The sequence below is a fragment of the Conger conger genome, chromosome 8, assembly GCF_963514075.1.
Source record: "Conger conger chromosome 8, fConCon1.1, whole genome shotgun sequence".
Classification (NCBI taxonomy): Eukaryota; Metazoa; Chordata; class Actinopteri; order Anguilliformes; family Congridae; genus Conger; species Conger conger.
The window spans coordinates 32,433,852-32,452,315 of NC_083767.1; the positions used below are offsets into that span (position 1 = coordinate 32,433,852).

The following is an 18,464-nucleotide window of genomic DNA, read 5'->3' on the forward strand; positions in this document are numbered from 1 at the left end:
TTTCTTTTCTTTTTTTAGTCTTGGTGATCGAAAGACACAACCAATCTTTGTAATTCTTAAACAGATCCTTGGGTAACTTATTGCCTCCCTCACCATCTTCCATCACCGTTGTTTTTTGTTTTTTTATTATTGCTATATATAATTGTATTATTATTAACCATGCTAAGGGGTATGTTTAACCATTTATGTATGTTTTTGTACCCATAACTACTTTACCTATTTCCTTGTTTGATTTTATTCATAATAATTGTTAGGGGTGCCAATAATTTTGGCACCTGTGGTTTTACGAAAAATTAAGATTACAAAATACAAAAACATTGAAACATGAAAGTAAATTAAATACAATTATATAATTTTCCTGTATTTTGAACAGAAAATATATATCATTATCAATGTTGTGTATTATATACAGCCTTTTTCTCTCCATTTTTATTAAGGGTGCCAATAATTCTGGAGCCCACTGTAGATACAAGGAGCTAGGGCCCCACCATATCACCTTCCCTCACCCAGGCTTATGTAAAGGAACCCAAAGCACTCATGAGCATAATTATTTGAAATGCTTCATCCAGTCACCAAATTTAGCTCCAGAATCTGCCTCAGCACGCCGACTGACTTCTATTCCTTGGATTTTAAATTTATAGAAAGACGAGCGAAGGAGGGGGGTTATACAGAATGACTGCTCCCCCAGGTGTCCTGTGGGGTAATTATGAATCGCATGCCTCTACCTCCACCCTTTTAGCCCATTTTGTTCGCAAGAAATTTTGACCATTTGTTATCATGTTGTCAGTTGGACCAGGCCTGCCTTAAGAAAAGAGACATGTCTCGATTAACCTAGCCAGGAAAGCATAAATAAATCAGTAAAATGTACCAGTTTCCACCCACAGGTAAATAATATCCCATTGTGTGCATCATTTTTCATTTCTCTTACATATGTAGCAGTAAGCCCATTGTAAATGTTTACAGCAGTGTACCTCTAGTGTACCTCAGTGTACCTTTACAGCAGAGCCACGGGGTCTGGTGCGGTTTGTTTTTGCCTTAAATTCCACCACCAGTTCAGACACAGTTAACAGCAATCAGCTGCTTTAGCTGCTCGGTGAAGTGCTGAGTATCACTGAGAGCTGGCAGATCCTGTGTCTCTTCTGAACCTGGGTTAGGGACCCCAGCAGACCCTGTGTCTCTCCTGAACCTGGGTCAGGGACCCCAGCAGATCCAGTGTCTCTCAAGGACCAGGGTTAGGGTCCCCAATAGGCCCTTTGTCTCTCAAGGACCCTGCGTCTCTCGAGTAGACACAGCCTACTCATAGCCCCTACGCTGTTGAGAGCATTTATACTTGTGTGTTGGGGTGTCTGCGTCACCTTGCAAACACCGCCAAAACGCTAGTTTTCGTCATCATTATATCCCAAATCATTTGCAATTAACTGTACGGATCTTACTTCTGTTAAATTAATGGCAGCTGAAAACAGCGGCGGAGTTCACAGAGAACTGTAAAAGAGCTTGTCTACAAGTGCAAGTACACAATTTACACAAGCTCGACATTTTGTTTTAGTTATACTTTATGGACAACATTTGAATTGCTTAACACTGAAATAATGTATGTAATGTTTTAAGCCTCCGTGAGCTAGCCAGCTGAATTGCTTGTAAGTACGCCTACTTAATCACTTTACTTTCACTCTGACAACTTTCTGCCTTCAAAGTGCGTCTCAATCGCATGCTGTGAACACACCTCCAAAGTCGCCTTTTTTCGAAGGACAGATTATTAATCAGGCAACAAGGCGACTTGTTGTCAACTGATTTCGGTTTCACAGCACAGGCGATTGAAACTGATCAATGGCGGAGCAGCCAGAAATGCATAATGCTATGCTACCAAGTGGACCAATCACAGTTCTAATGGTCCCGCAACGTGTAGTTTCATTTCTGGGGAGGTGCGCGTCAGGCTATGCCGTAAGGTACGGCGTAGGGTACGCGTCTGCGCATAGGCTACACCATAGCCTCCTCGTCAACTCGACGCAGAAGTATAAATCAGGGTTTAGGGACCACAGCAAACCCTACAGCTCTCGAGAACCGGGGTTACGTACCCCAGCAGACCCTGTGGCTGGGGGGGTGCACTAATCCACACTGTTACTATTATCTTGGGGTAACCATGGAAATGTAAGCTGCAACGGCAGCCTTGTAACAGTAGAACAGTCTCCCACAAGGGATCAGCACATTTAGAGGAACAGTGTCACACTGTAGGGATCAGCACATTTTGAGGGAACGTCTCATACTGTAAAGATCAGCACATTCAGAGGAACGGTGTTACACTGTAAAGATCAGCACATTCAGAGGAACGGTGTTACACTGTAAAGATCAGCACATTTAGAGGAACATTCATACAGTGTAGAGACTAGTGAATTAAGAGGTAAGGTCTAAGTGTGGGCAGTGTAAACCCATAGGCCCCTTCCTGTGTAAAAACAGAAAGCTCCCCCCATCCCTCCCCTAAAAGCAGCTTAAAGCAAGCTTACACCTGCCGCAGGTAAGTATGTAGGGGTAAACGATCCACTGCCATCGCCTCATGTTTCACAGAGGGGCCCGTGTTGGATTTTACATCATCACCCCTAAGCGGAGCGTCTAATTCTGTTATAGCTGTGGACACAGGTGATTCTCTTACACTTTGACCCCCTCCAACCAGTTTAAATAATCTGCTGTCATTCTGAAATCTGACGGGGTGGGGCGCTGGGATGGGGGGTGAGGGGTTGTTGGGGGTTGGGGGTTAAGCTGGCTTGACTGATAGTTTTGTAATGCAGGCTAGAATCCACTGACTGTCAAAATAATTATTCTTTTAAGGCTGGCTGACTTATTTCCACTCAAGCCCGAGGCTTCTCATAGTTACTGTTCCTCTTTACATTTTCTCATTTTCGTTGGCACCTCTTTTCTGAATTAATTACAAAGATGCAGAAATGAACTGCCATTTTGACCTAAAGAGACAAAGCAAGCATTGTTCTCCCTCAGTGCAGGTTCTAGAATTTGTTTGCTCATTTGACTTTGCTCATTTGTTTGCTCATATTATGATCTTGCTGTATATCATGGCAGAAGCCAACATTCTGTTCTACAGGAAATGGAAATGCTTTTTAGTAGAACATTCTAAGTAGATATTTCTGATCTTGTGTAAATGTGTAAAATCACAAATATTTCACAGCCTATAGGCTGATACACTCAGTATACATATACACTCAATGAGCACTTTATTAGGTATTTATTAGACTTATTTCAACTTAGAGTTATGATGCGTTGCGTGTTCAGAGATTCTGCATGCCACTATTGTATTGTGTGGTTATTTGTGTTACTGTCACCTTCCTGTCAGCTTTGACCAGTCTGGTCATTCTCCTCTGACGTCTCTCATTAACAAGGTGTTTCTGTCTGCAGAACTGCTGCTCACAGGATTTTTTTGTGTTTTTTGCACAATTCTTTGCAAACTCTAGAGACTAGTGTACATGCAAATCGCAGGAGATCAGCAGTTCCTGAGATACTCAAACCACCCTGTCTGCCACCAACAATCATTCCACGGTCAAAGTGACTTATATCATTTTTCTCCATTCTGATGGTTGATGTGAACATTAACTGAAGGACAGGAGGGAGGACTAAGGTACAGTTTGAAAAGGTGTGTTTTTAGTCTGCGTCAAAATAGGGGGAGGGATTCTGCTGTAGGCAAGTCATTCCACCACTGAGGAACCAGAACGGAAAACAGGCGTGAACGTGCAGCTCGACCGCCAGGTGCTTGTAGTGAGGGAACCTTAAGGCGACCAGAGCTGGCAGACTGGAGTGGTCTAGCTGGGTAGTAGGGAGTGATTAAGGTTTGGATGTAAGGTGGGGCAGTCCCCTTAGCAGCCTGAAATGCCAACACTAGGGCCTTGAATCAGATGCGTGTGGCAATAGGAAGCCAGTGGAAGCCAATAGGGAGTGGGGTGACATGAGCCGACTTGGGCTGGCTGGTGATCAGGCGGGCTGCAGCATTCTGGACCAGCTGGAGGGGCTTGATGGCACAAGCTGGGAGACCGGCTAGGAGTTGCAGTAATCCAGGCAGGAAATGACGAGCGCCTGGACAGAGATGACGGATACGCCGTATATTGTAGAGGAAGAACCTGCAGGTTCTGGCAGTGGAGGATACATGTGGAGCCAGGGTGAGGCGGTTATCAAGAGTCACCCCAAGATTCTTGGCTGTATGGGAGGAGGATACTACAAAGTCCTCAACAATCAGTGAGAGGTCGATTGTCTGAGAAGACTTAGCAGGGATGTAGAGAAGCTCAGTCTTGGCAAGGTTAAGCTTCCGGTGGTGGGAAGTCATCCAAGCAGAGATATCAGCCAAGCAGGCAGAGGTCTGTGTGGTGACCTGGGTATTGGGGGGGAAGGAAAGAAAGACTTGGGTGTCATCGGCGTAAGAGTGGTAAGAAAAGCCATGGGTAGAGATAACAGAACCAAGAGATATGGTGTATAGAGAGAAGAGGAGAGGACCAAGAACTGAGCCCTGCGGGACTCCAGTTTGTAGTGGGTGGGGTTCAGAGACTGAGCCCCTCCAAGTCACCTGGTAGGAACGACCAGAGAGGTAGGAGGAAAACCATGTCAGTGCAGATCCTGTGACACCCATCCGAGTCAGCGATGACAGCAGAATCTCATGGTTGACTGTATCGAAGGCGGCCGACAGGTCGAGGAAGATGAGGACAGAGGAGAGGGATTTGGCTTCAGCAGAGTGGAGTGCCTCAGTGACTGCGAGCAGGGCGGGCTCAGTGGAGTGGCCACTCTTGAACTCTATTGTATTCATTTACATAGTAATGAAGTTATAGAGCTGGTTAGGGTAGAAAAGTACTGCACAGTGATAGTGTCCTACAAGGTGGGAATCTTACCTGCAACCCTTGAGCTGCAAGGCTAACGGTACTATTAGCATTGCTGTACATTTTCATTAGCCTGACTGCGATCCCTGGTGTGGGAATTTTCAATAACCTTAACCTTATTGGTCACAATACAAGAAGGGTACATGAATTGGCATTAACTAGTGTAGTTGTTAATATTAATGAATTGATGTACAAAGACATTAATTAAGCATGGAATTAACTTTTCTTTGGATACTATATTCGCTACTAAATAATATGTTAGTTATGTATGAATGTGTACACATGCATACCATGGGATTCATTTATAATTAGGTGACCATTAACAAATACATTAACAATTTTTTTAATTCCAATATGAATAGGCATTAACTAATGTAGCTGTTGATACATGAATTGATGATGTACAAATACATAAACAAAGATGTACAGATTAACTGTAGTTATTTAGGTAACAACAACTACATTAGTTATTGCCAGTCCATGTAGCATTATTGTAAAGTGTTACCACCTTATCACATTGCTGGATGGCTGGTGTTTCCGGTCTACACAGCGGCAATGAGGTGGGGTGCCCATGTAATGAGTTAGAGATTTGGCAAGGTGGGATTTGAACCCCGATTTGAACCACGGCCTCTCACTCGTTTAAGGGTTTTACCGGTCGGTTAAAGGCGAAATCGCCGCTAGCCAAGGGCAACAATGTTATTTAGAATTTGAGGGTTATGTCATCAGGGAGCGTTGTCGCGGACGGCGGCCCGCAGCACATTGAAAGCGGGCTGTTGCCACACGCCGTATATCATCCCGTCGCGCTTGCAGGAAGCCAAGGCTGTGAGTGGCTGCCGTAAATCTCCAGGCTCTTACTGAGACCTGTCCACAGGCTACAGGAGCTGCCGTCGTGTTTCAGTCAACAGCAACAGCTTTCACACTTACAGCGCGCTTCTCAATACCGTCATACGTGATAATATATATCTTTTTTACTTGCGCACTTAAAAAAGCACACAACAACAAATTGGAAATGGATAACAAGGACAGTGCAGGGTATGTGGGAAACCAAAGAGGGCTTATCCAGTTACCATCCTTATTAATTTATGTTACACAGCAAAAACATTATGAACAAAATCGTATATTTTTGTCTAAGGGGCGGAGGGGCCTGTAGCGTACATAACTGGGACCCACAAGGTCGGTTGTTCAATCTCTGGTGTAGCCATACACGGTAAGATCCGCACAGCTGTTGGACCCTTGCGCAAGGCCCTTAACCTCGCATTGCTCCAGGGGGAATTGTCTCCTGCTTAGTCTAATCAATTGTCGCATTAGAAATTTTGAGCAACCTGCAAAAAAATTCGGAATCTTTTTTTATCTTGGGTTCTGCCAGGCGACTTCAGTTCAACTTCACTACTGAGTGTGACTAACAGGCAGATCTGGGGTCAGCCGTAACAGGTCCTCCTACCTGGAGCAGGAGATTTGAATTACATTCCTGAGAACACAACCCCCCCCCCCCCCCTCAGTGGGTGCACCTGCCAGCTCAGGGCCAAAAGCCTGTTAATATTCACCCTCGCGGCCAACCCCTTTCCTACATTTACCCCCCCACCTACCCCCTGTCTGTCCAAAACACGACATTCGATACTGTAATTGCACGGCATCGTCACAGGGACGGCTAGCCACCGGGGTGGATAGGAAGGCACTGCTCCTACTTGTCCAACAGGCCTTCTCCGGCGGGATTTACGAGCGGCGCTCCAGCAGAGGAGATGAGAGTGGCCCTTTGCTCTCCGGGCTTCCGACAGAAAAGGTAATTGGTTGGATCCGGCAGCTTTCCCTGTGGGATGACACTCGTGCACTGCCAGTGAGAGACCATAAATATAAGTGCTATAAGGACTGTGCGGTAATGGGCACACACTGTCTTAGTGCCGAACATGCATCATGTCGCTAAAATGATATCTGCACATTTTAATATTTTGGCCCCCAGACGTTGTGCCTGTTATGCATATTTACTGCAGTGTAAAGCTGGTGACACGCTTCCCCTTACACCAAAGAAATAAGAGCACTTTTGATGCATTAAGCTCATGGAAACCAGCATGGTCAATATCTGCCTGACAGTTACCATGGTATATAGCCGCTTCCGGCCCTGTAGCTGACACTGAAGCAGCAAGGTGAACGTCTGCTACGTTGTGAGAAGCCGGGAGTGGCTCCTCTCCAGACAGACAGAAAGATTTATATATCACTTTTCTAGACACTCAAAGCGCTTTACAGTGATTGGGGGAAACTCGCCTCAACCACCACCACTGTGTACCACCCACCTGGGTTATGCAGCGGCAGCCATTATGTGCCAGAACGCTGACCACACACTAGCGAAGTGGAGAGGGAGAGAACAGTATTAAATCAGGGGAAGATTAGGTGGCAGGTTGTAAGAGCCAGGTTGGAAATTTAGCCAGGACATCGGGGATCCCCCTACTCTTTGCAAAGAGTGTCATGGGATCTTCAATGACCACTGTGAGTTTCCCATCCAAGTACTAACCAAGTCCACACTTGCTTAGCTTCAGCCATTTGGCTGGAGCAGGGTGCATGATGGTATGGCTGCTGGCTAGATACTGAGTACTACTGCAGTACCGCTCAAAACTGGCCTCTCTGCACATGCTATAACATTAGTTATTGATAAGCAAATATTGATAAGCAAGTACAGAAAGGATCAAGTTGCTACATAGTTTGCAGGATGGTCAAAAACATCTCTTTGACCCGGATACGATGTAGGCTGTTTGTACCGGCCCAGTTGAGCAAGTAACAGGTCAATCAACTGGCCCCAACCAATCTCATAGTGGCCCACTTATTGTCAGGCCCTGACATCATCGTTGGATGATGTCAGGGCCTGCTCCTTGCTGAAAAGGCTTTTAATTACAGATGAATTTCCTCATGAACATAAACTGTCATTTTTCAAAAATATTTTTTTCCAGATGGATACCATAACATTCTCAATTTCATTATGCTGTACTTAACACAATCACACATACACAAGTGCACATACACACACATACACCCACATGCATACACATGTGCACACACACACACATACACCCACATGCATGCACACGCACACAAACAATTCATTTCCATTACTGTACCCTGAAACCTCTCTTCAGGAAAACCCTGAAATATTACATTTTTCTTTTTTATTCTGTACGTAATATAACTCTTGATATTTTTCTGCACTTGTATGAAATGTACTTGTCAGGTTGTTTTTTTTCTCTGTCTGAGTGAGTGAGGAGGGAAGAGCAGTATCACATTGCTCTGTTTTTCCTGTTTGTGGGAACGGTGCCAGGTAAGGCCCGAGACTCAAAACTCACATTCCGCTCACCTGCCCTTTGTCCGTCTGCATTCCTGCTTCATTTCACATTCATATTTATAAATTCATTGTTGGAATTGTATTATTTTCACTGTTTTCCCCAAAAAAGGATTGCATGCGAATAAGCGCATGGGTATTCTACAGCAGTGTACAGCTGATGCTTTTGTTCACTGGGAATCCAGTGAGCTCTAATAGTATTGTAGTTCATCTGTACTCTGTCCAATGTCTGTGGTGCTTTTATTGAAACACTGTTTAGTGCTGTTTTATACTTGTGCGGAGTACAAGATCCTCGTAGGAGGTCTGTGCCATTTGGGTAAGATATGCAAAGGTTGCAGACCGCTTCCGTGAACATGTTGCGTACCTCCCCAAGACTTTAAAAGGGTGTAGTAGACAATAACTGTCCGTATATGCAGCAGAGATGTTGACTGTTCGTTAACTTCTTGTTCGTGACCTTCTAACTGCTGTTTATAACAACAGATGTGGAGTGGTTTGATTAGGGGCTAGCTGAAGAGGTTTGCCAATACTGGCACACGTTATTACTAACAGGATATTTAAAAGGGGTGTCTCGGTCTGCACAGCACTATCCGCATGTTCGTCGTGAGCCGCAACATCGGCAGTTTGTAGCGTAGTGGTTAAGCTAAATGACTGGGACACGCAACATTGGTGGTCTGTAGCGTAGTGGTTAAGCTAAATGACTGGGACACGCAACATCGGTGGACTGTAGCGTAGTGGTTAAGCTAAATGACTGGGACACGCAATATCGGTGGTCTGTAGCGTAGTGGTTAAGCTAAATGACTGGGACACGCAATATCGGTGGTCTGTAGCGTAGTGGTTAAGCTAAATGACTGGGATGCAACATCGGTGGTCTGTAGCGTAGTGGTTAAGCTAAATGACTGGGACACGCAACATCGGTGGTCTGTAGCGTAGTGGTTAAGCTAAATGTCTGGGACACGCAACATCGGTGGTCTGTAGCGTAGTGGTTAAGCTAAATGACTGGGACACGCAACATCGGTGGTCTGTAGCGTAGTGGTTAAGCTAAATGACTGGGAGACGCAACATCGGTGGTCTGTAGCGTAGTGGTTAAGCTAAATGACTGGGACACGCAACATCGGTGGTCTGTAGCGTAGTGGTTAAGCTAAATGACTGGGACACGCAAGGTCGGTGGTTCTAATCCTGGTGTAGCCACAATAAGATCCGCACTTGAGCAAGGCCCTTAACCCTGCATTGCTCCAGGGGAGGATTGTCTCCTGCTTAGTCTAATCAACTGTACGTCGCTCTGGATAAGAGCGTCTGCCAAATGCCATTAATGTAATGTAATGGTTTGAATGCAGGCACAACCTTTGTGCATGTCTTTCCCTGTATGTCATTCCCTTTCTTCTTCTCTCTTCATTGTAATGTCCAATACAATTTTAAAAAACGTACTACATGAAAATCTGAATAGGTGGCATGTGCAACCTGTGCAGCATGCATGGTTGTGGATCTCTAACATGATGCCCCCCACACTCTGAAACCTGGTCTTAAGCCTGCCCGTGACACCCCTTCCTGTGCCCCCCCCACACCCCCGCACCCCTCATCTCATCTCATCACACTCCTCTTCCTTTTTTTCCTTCTTGTCTGTCAACTCTTTTGTGACTGTGATCCTTTTGAGCCGCAGCAAATCTTTCATTTTTTTAACCTGGAATGTGAAACTCATAAGACCCGTAAGCAAGGGCAGCACACCAGTGCTCAGTGCTAAATCATCTTTGGTGGAGTATAAAGTGCTCTTCGGGCACTTTGATTGGATACTTATGAGCTCAGATTATCACAGGCAATTTCAGCATAAACGATTTTTGAAAAGTACTTTTTTGATATTGTTTTGATCTGGAATGACTGGTGTGTTGTTATTGTGGTGATAGTTGCGTTTTCTAAAAGGAAACCCCAGCAAGACCACTCTAATCTGGTCGCCTTGTGGTCCCCTCATTACGACACCAGGTGGTCGACCTGCACATTCACTCCTGCTTTCCGTTCTGGTTCCTCAGTGGTGGAATGACTTGCCTACCACTGTCAGGACAGCAGAATCCTTCCCCATATTCTGACACAGACTGAAAACACACCTTTTCAGACTATACCTTAGTCCTCCCTCCTGATTTACCAGCCTCTTCCAAAATCCCTCTTGTACACCTTATATTATTAACAAATCAGTCCTCCCTCCTGATTTAACCCCCACGCCCCCTTCTGATATCCCTCTTGTGCACCCTATATAAAAATAAAAATTGCACTTACGATGACTATTGCTTTTTGGTTAGAACAGATGTTCATGCGTGTTTTGCTATTTATGGATGTGATGTTTTTACTTTGTTGAAGAACCTATGCACTTGTAATCGCTTTGGATTAAAAGCGTCTGCTAAATGACTCAAATGTAAAAAATGTCAGTGTAAATAATAATTAAAAATGTTGAATCTGGCAGACATTGTGGGGACTTTTGTCTTGTGTGGACGCACAGGGAAGTGGGCGAGGAACAAGTCAGGGATTTATTCCGCCTCGTCAAGTTTTATCCTTCTTTTATGGGCAGATATGACGATTGCCCTCCAGACATACTAATTTCGGAGGGACATGGTTTCAGTTGGTTTTGGCAGTTCCTCAACCCCCAATGAAAATATTTACACCGAAGACATTTACGTTCCCCCCTCGCATTCGTACTGACGCACGGCAGAGTGGTTGTTTGGGCAGATAAGCCAATTTTCGAGCCGGCCTGCGATTCGGTACAAAAAAAGAAGCAGAGCATGGGATGTGTGCTGGAATGTGGGGTGAATGATACCCTACATTTGGGGTAGGTGTTCAGTCTAGCCCAAAATGTTTCTGTTCTTTGTTTTTGTTTTTTTCTACATTCCTGTTGATCTGGATATAATTAAGTTATTTAACTGACTCTTTTGTCCAAAGTGACTTGCATTTGATTAGACTAAACAGACAGTCCCCCCCTGGAGTAATGTGGGGTTAAGAGTCTTGTTCAAGTTCCCAACAGCTGTGCAGATCTTATCGTAGTTTCACCAAGGCTTCAACCACCAACCTTCCGGGTCCCAGTCATGTACCTTCGGCACTTAGTTATAGGCTGCCCATCTTTGAAAAGGCTGCTTGACCTTTCATTCATTCATTCATTCATTATCCTAACCCGCTTATCCCGAACAGGGTCGCATTGGGCGAAAGGCAGGAATACACCCTGGACAGGTCACCAGTCCATTGCAGGGCACACACTCCATTCACTCACACACTCATACCAATGGGCAATTTAGACTCTCCAATCAGCCTAACCTACATGTCTTTGGACTGTGGGAGGAAACCCACGCAAACACGGGGAGAACATGCAAACTCCGCACAGAGAGGCCCCGGCCGACAGGGATTCGAACCCAGGACCTCCTTGCTGTGAGGCGGCAGTGCTACCCACTGCATCATCCGTGCCACCTGCTTGACCTCTCGAAAGTCAAATTATAGTTATTTCCCAAAATCCAAAAAACTTCCACTAAATGAGCTGAATCACTGCTAGAATTCAGCCCAGAGTAAAATTGACTGTTTTATACCCGTAAACCAAATTGAAATGCAAGCAATTTTCTGGTTTCTTCACATAAAGCATTTTGCCAAGTTCATTTTGCGGAACTTGGCAAACTGTGTTTGTGAAGGATGAACACTGCTCTTTAATTGTGATTCACGGTTAAGGACATGTTTATTGAATACAGACCGTTGTCTGAGACCAGTCTTCTTTGTTAATTACGCAACTTTATTATTGTTTCACCTGTTTCCCAGGATTGCGTCACCTGGCACAATGCCGGTCTCTGTAAAAAATCACAGATCCTTTTAACTCTTACCTCTAATTTTTGCACATTCAGATACATACTCTGTCTGTATGTAACAAACCTTTAATTGACACCTGCATGCAAAATGTTATCTCTTTGGACCCTGTTAGAAACCCTCAAAAAGAACAGTTATAATTAATGTTTCACCATGAACCATTGGCATTAGCATGGTAAGGCCTGAAATGCAAGAAAAAGAGCCTCTGTACCCAAAGGGTTATGGGTAATGTAGTGCCGTCTTTAGCCCTGCTGTGCTCTGCCCACCATCGAGGGGGGTAGCTGGTCCACTGAAAGCACCTCCATGTGGCAGACATGCAACGTGACTGTGTCAAGAATCGACCATTTCGCCAATCAGCTGTGAACTTCCTGCTGTTCTCCGGCCACCATCACTTGTTCATCTTTAGAAAAAAATATTTTCCCTCCAGCCTGTGGAATGATTAATGGGGCCTCTAGATAAACTCTTCGCTATGAAGAGTGCAAGCGAGACCAAGGAAAGGGAAGAAAAAAAAACAACAAAATCCTGGCAGAGGAAACGGCCGATCCTTTAACATGTTAACACCTTCTGAGATAAGGCAGCTGGGAATCGTCACACAAGCGGGTTGTAGGTCGTTTTCTTTTTACATCTGTACAGAGACGACCGGGAAACGTCCTCAGCCACCAGTGTTTTACTCCTTTTATTTTTCTTTTCAAACTAAGTAAGCATTGACTCTTTTTTCTGGGCCCTCTGCTCTGACACAAATGCAGGGGTGAAGCGCACCTCTTTATTTGGATTGTTTATCTTTGTATTCTTTTTAAAAAATAACTGTCAGGAGATTTATAGTAAAAAATTAAATAAAAACTCAGATGTATTCTGGCTTGGCCTGTTTCGAACAGGTGGTAGCGTTACAGGAACAAAGGTAGAGGTAAGGGTTTCTGGCTGAACCTCAGGTTCAGTCAGAAACGTAAAAAAGGGTTGACACGTATCAGGGAGCATTCCATTAGCCGGGGGTCACTTCTAATAACATTAATTAAGCGTTCAATTTAAAACAGTTTTTTTCTCTGACTTTCCTCGTCTTTTTTTCACGATTAGAGAAACGGCTAGCTCTTCCAACACCCTCTCCTAAAGGCTGATGCTAATTTTGGCTCCATTGCCTTTTTCGTTGCTGATTTATGACCTCTTACAGCGCAGTCCCAAATAGAGTTGTTTTTTTAATAAGGTCATGTGTAGGAAAAGTATAAACAGGCAATAGCCATCGCCCCTCTGAATAACAGGGAGGTTGGAGATGGCCATTTTCAGGCGGAGGCAGGTTGCCAGGTTCGTCTGAATCCCCCTGGCACTCTCCGCACCTGACTCCACGCTAAAGTTGCCAGACTGTTGTGGTTTTTAATCCCCCAAAACATACATCCTCCACCGACCATATTACCCCCCCCCCTCCTGTTAGCATACCTCCTTTTATGAAAGAAATGACATTTTCCCACAGAAAATTCCAGTCAAAATCCAGCCAATAACTGACTCTCTGCGCTGTGACGCACTTTGAGGAAAGGTTGCTTGTGTTCGGGCATCTGCAGCTTGTGCTTACGAAGGCTGCTGATTCCACAGGATGTGGTGGGGAGGAGGGGGGCTAAGAGTGTTAGCCATCCTCCAGAGAGCCCCCCCCCCCACACACACATACACCACGGGGGGTGCTGGGGTTATAGACGGGTATGGAGGAAGTGCCATTGGCCAGTGTTAACGGCCTGCCTACCTCAGAGAAACACCCCTTTGTTAAGCAATCAGAAAACAGGAAATGCACTCCCCCTGTTTGTTGTTGTCTTTGTAAGTGTTAGTTCCTCTCCTGTAACTTTCTCTCGCTTATCAACAGACAAGTCTAGAACCACTTCGCAAACACCTGCCTCCCCCACCCAGCAATTTTCTTCTTGGCCCAAAGTGAATTTGGGGTGCGCGTGTGTGTGTGTGTGCCAAGGGGGCCATACCGACACCTCGCTCTCAAACCGCATCACGCCCTGCCATCTGTATACAATAGGAATTAGCACACACTGCAGACGGATTCATTTAATCAGCTTTTGTTTACCATAGCGCTCTGCTGTGGAGTTGCAGTTGGACAGGGTCCCTTCGCATGCGATACCCGCTCTCCCTCTCAGCGCATTTCCAGCAAATATGAATGTGACGATTCTTGTGTTACTGTTCCTTGTAAAAAAAATATATGTATATTTCATCACCATAGTGTTACAGTGTACTCGTATGCATTTTGGAAGTAATTTGACTTCAATTTATTTATTTGCTTTGTGTGTGTTGTTACTGGTGTTTTTTTCAGACACTGTGTCCCACACATACATATTTTAACATGGTTTTATATATTTATATGTTTGAGCTCCTGACATATTTCCCTTCCATGTTGTTGTGTATATGTGCGTGTGTGTGTGTGTGTGTGTGTGTGTGTGTGTTTATGTATGTGTTTGAGCGTGTAGTAGTTTCAATATAACAACTTGTTTGCTACTAACTTCATGAAAGTGCATAGCAGCTTTTAAATTCATGGGTGTGTAATTTCGAACCTGTTATGTGCTTTAATAAAATAAGTTGCAATAATGTATGTTTACAAAATTCCACCACGTCCTGTCACCACCACTAAAGTTGTGTATTTTGGTAGAAGTAAACTAGTTCAATGGAACCTTGCTTAACTGCAGGACTGCATTTCGGAAATAGACTTTACCATTTCATTTTTTCAAATGTATAGTTGTTGGCACAAGCCACAGGACGAAGGAGCCATGTGGTCCACTTCACTAAAGCAAATATATTTTAGAAAATGCTACACATTTCAGCAAAATCATCTGGGTGAACAGGTACTACGCAGTTTACCTTCATTTAATTTTTGGGTGAACGGCCCCTTTAAGTATGAACCACAAATTGAGCCACTGCCACTGCTGTTTACCCCACCACCATTCCCTATCTGCCATAAAACCCTCACCCCTCTCACCAAGAGAACACCTGGCATCACAAAGAGTGACACTGAAGAAGCAAGGATTTGAGTCCTGTTTTCTTCATTTATTTGTTTCATTGATAAACATCTTTATCCGGCATGACTCCTAAAAACCCTTTGCGAACGCATTGTCTATTTATGCAGGTGCTGATAGATATTTGGTTAAAGGTGAGGAGAGAGAAAAAGAGAGGGAGAGAGTGAAAGAGAGAGAGAAGGAGAGTAGAAAGAGGAAGGGAGGGAGAGAGACAGATTTCTTGGTGAGCAGGTGAAGCTGTTTTCTTTCACACACGGCAGAGCAGAAAGAACTTTCATAGAGGGGCCAGGCTGTGTGAGAGAACTTGCTGATCTACAGAGGTGTGGGGGGGTGCTGTTATTCACAAGGGGGGGTGGGGGGAATAGGGCGCTGAGAGAGAGGGGGGGGTGATCCAGTGTGAGCATGTTTTGTAAATATGGCGTCTCATCCCCCAGGCCAGTGCAAGCATGCGGCTTTCAGTCCTGATATTAAGGGGTGAGAACAAACATGCCCCGAACACACACCCCCACCCCCACCCCTACATAAAACACAAGAGCCTGGCCCACAGGTGTTCCCTCGCACAGGGGTGGGGTGGCACGTCTCTCCATTAATGCGTTCTGCTTGGAGGTTTCTCCGTTTGATTTTTAATGGATTTGGGAAACTGCCTGCACGAGCATCACGAGCATGTGTACATTTTGGGAAATACACTGATAAATATATTTCACAGCAATGTGTTTTTAAGAAATAGATTTTTGCCAGTTTCAAACTTGACCACTTAATTTGACCATATACTTGTTGCAAAAATATTTTCCATTCTCTGCACCATATCTTGTGGTATATTTGACTTTTAGTTTTGTTTCTTTTTTAGGTTTTCTAAGTGTGAAAATATAAATTATATGTACATACATATTCCATCCATAGCCTTTTAAGAAGATAAACAGCCTCTAAGAAGAGTCACAAAAATATCATAGCCTGACTTAGTATCAGTGTGTCAGGAGATGGTGGTGGTTCTTCTGTCCTGACCATTGTGGAAAGATCAACGCATATTTTCTTCATACAGACATGGTGAAAATATGGCAGGAGAGATCGAGAAGGATAGGGAGAAAACAGAAGAGAATAAGCATTTCTTAAAACTGCTCCAACTTTTGTTTTGCCATCCGCCCACTCAAAGACAGCCCACCCCCATTTCCTGGTGCGTTCCTGGGCCAATGCTGGTGTGTGTAACCCCACGCCGCCCCCATGACTAAACAGGCTCCATGTGGGACTGAGGTCAGGCCCTATTTCTCTTGGCTGGTCCCTTCCTCCTCTCCTCTCCTTCTTTCAGAGGAAGAGATGTTTGTTTTCTCCCCCATTACTCCTGGCTGGGCCCCCACCCCCATCGCTGCATGGCTGTTTGATTTATACATTATTTAATTTCCTCTCTGTCGATTGGAAGCAGGGTTTTTTAGGAACTGGGAGTCAATATTTTTCCATTTCCTTAAGGACTCTTTTCAAGGGACTGGTATAATCGTGGAGGAGGGGAGGACTGATTAGCCAGTATGAGAGTCAGTGAGGTCGAGGTGGAGTAAAAGTAATAATAAAAAAGTTTCTATAATGCTGAGTGATGGGTGTGCAGTGCTGGACTGAGTTAAATCGCTGCTCTAAAATACCTGTGTGTGTCAGTGGGGTCTGTGTTTGTGATATATATTTAATAAAAAGGTTTTCTCACTGGTTTCTGATGATTCAATGGACAGTAGGCGACAGAAATGGTGGCAGAGAAAAGTGAGAGAATTAGTGTTATTTCAGCAAGGCTCTTAAACCCAACTACTCTTTCAGTGTCCGACTGTATAAGTGGACTGTATGTAGAATTGTCGTCTGTGACTTGCTACGTGCCCGAGCGCAGTGTAACGTATGGTGAGGTCGAGCCTGTGGAGACTAGCGCAAAGCTGGCGGACGCCCTGGGAAACGCCTGGGCAGGTATGGAATGCCGTGCGTCAGTGCCAGGCACGACCGGCGCGCTGTCACTCACTCCGTTCGCGACGATCAGTCAGTCCGTCAATCTGTCAGTCAGTCTGTCTTTCATGCGAGCTCTGTTCCTCACACACACCCGGGGCAGGCGTCAGACTGCTCGCACACCTCCCATTTCCATTTCAGCTCTGTGGTGGTGACTCGGCTTTGAACGCCACTGGAATTTCAAAGGAGTTTATTCTCCAGGCTGTAGTCGTTTCTTGTTCGTTTCATACAAATTGTCGCCGCTGCAGGTTATTCTCTTGCATCAGGATTCAATAACCACCTTTTCCCAAGCCGTGGGAGATTCTATGTTCACTGATAAACACCAGGAAAAGCTTAGGCTTTACAATAAAATAATAATACTTACATTTGAACATTTTACTCATTCCCACTTTTGTCTTGTACGTTTCTGTGGAAATAATTGTATGTATAGTGTGCTTATATGTAAGCAGTGTTTGGATAGTTAACTTTGGTCACTTTTGCTCTTGTTTGTTTGTTTGTTCAAAAAAAAAAAAAAAAAAATGGCCCTTGTCCTTATCTTTGTTGTACAGGTAGCAGTTGAAATTGTACTTACCTCTAGGGTCTTTCAGCGAACTTATCCCTGGTTATGGGTATGCACTTTGTTGTACGTCGCTCTGGATAAGAGCGTCTGCCAAATGCCAATAATGTAATGTAATGTAATGTAATGTAGAGTGTTTTTCTTTTAATGAATAATAGTATTATCATTATCATTATTATTTTATGGTAGAATGAACGGTACGTACTAGGAGTAAAATGCATACGAGCATAGTATTCTTGCAAACCCTGGTGTGTGCTGAACAGGCCAAACCCCTGACCTCCTCTGACTGCAAGCACGACACACTAATTACTTCCTGTCCTTCATATATGGCGTGGTACACATGTATGTCGTGCGTCCCCAGGTGGGGGGCGGCTAGCAATGCGGTAGCGGCGGAAAATGGGGACTGTCGAAACGCACGCCAGCCTTGACATCATCCCTCTCGCACGGGTGCCAGGCGTGACATCATCCCACGGAATTTCAGCCCACCTCTGCCAGAATCCGGCCAATCCGGGGCATGCACGCACGCCGCATAGGCCATTTCAGCTCTGCCTGCTCCCAAATAAGCCGCCCCCAACCTGCAGAAAGGCACCATTACGTTTCCAGAAAGACGGCGCTTTTCCTCTCTTTCCCCATCTCGTGGTTGGGAAAAATGACAGACCGTAAATGGTCTGAATTTTTGTTGCTTCTGACCTTCATTTTTTTCCTTTAAGGTAGACATTTTGGCCACGTTTTGAGGCACAGTGTATCCAGTCGAGAAGGTTGGAAAGGTGAATCCTGTGGTTTGGGTCAGTCAAGACCTCAATTAGCGTGTGTTTGTGTATGTACGCGTGTGTGTGTGTGTGTGAGTGATGAGGATGTCTGCTTCATCCTCATAAAACCCAACTGGCCTCATCTGCCACTGTAAATCTGTCTCTCTCTCTCTCTCTCTC

General features: G+C 44.8%; 1 protein-coding gene across 2 annotated transcripts in view; it reads left to right on the plus strand.

Moving 5' to 3' along the window:
- The window catches only part of afg2a (AFG2 AAA ATPase homolog A), a 119,392-nt gene that overhangs the window by 95,319 nt on the left and 5,609 nt on the right, over window positions 1–18,464 (plus strand). Inside the window, exon 16 of one of the 2 annotated variants that reach the window (XM_061252104.1) lies at window positions 17,897–18,273. The exons of the other annotated variant lie outside the window; for it this stretch is intronic. Within the exon in view, the coding sequence (XP_061108088.1) occupies window positions 17,897–17,911 (15 nt within the window). The 3' untranslated portion in view covers window positions 17,912–18,273. Of the gene's footprint in view, window positions 1–17,896; window positions 18,274–18,464 lie in introns of those variants that run through there. 2 annotated transcript variants of the gene reach the window in all.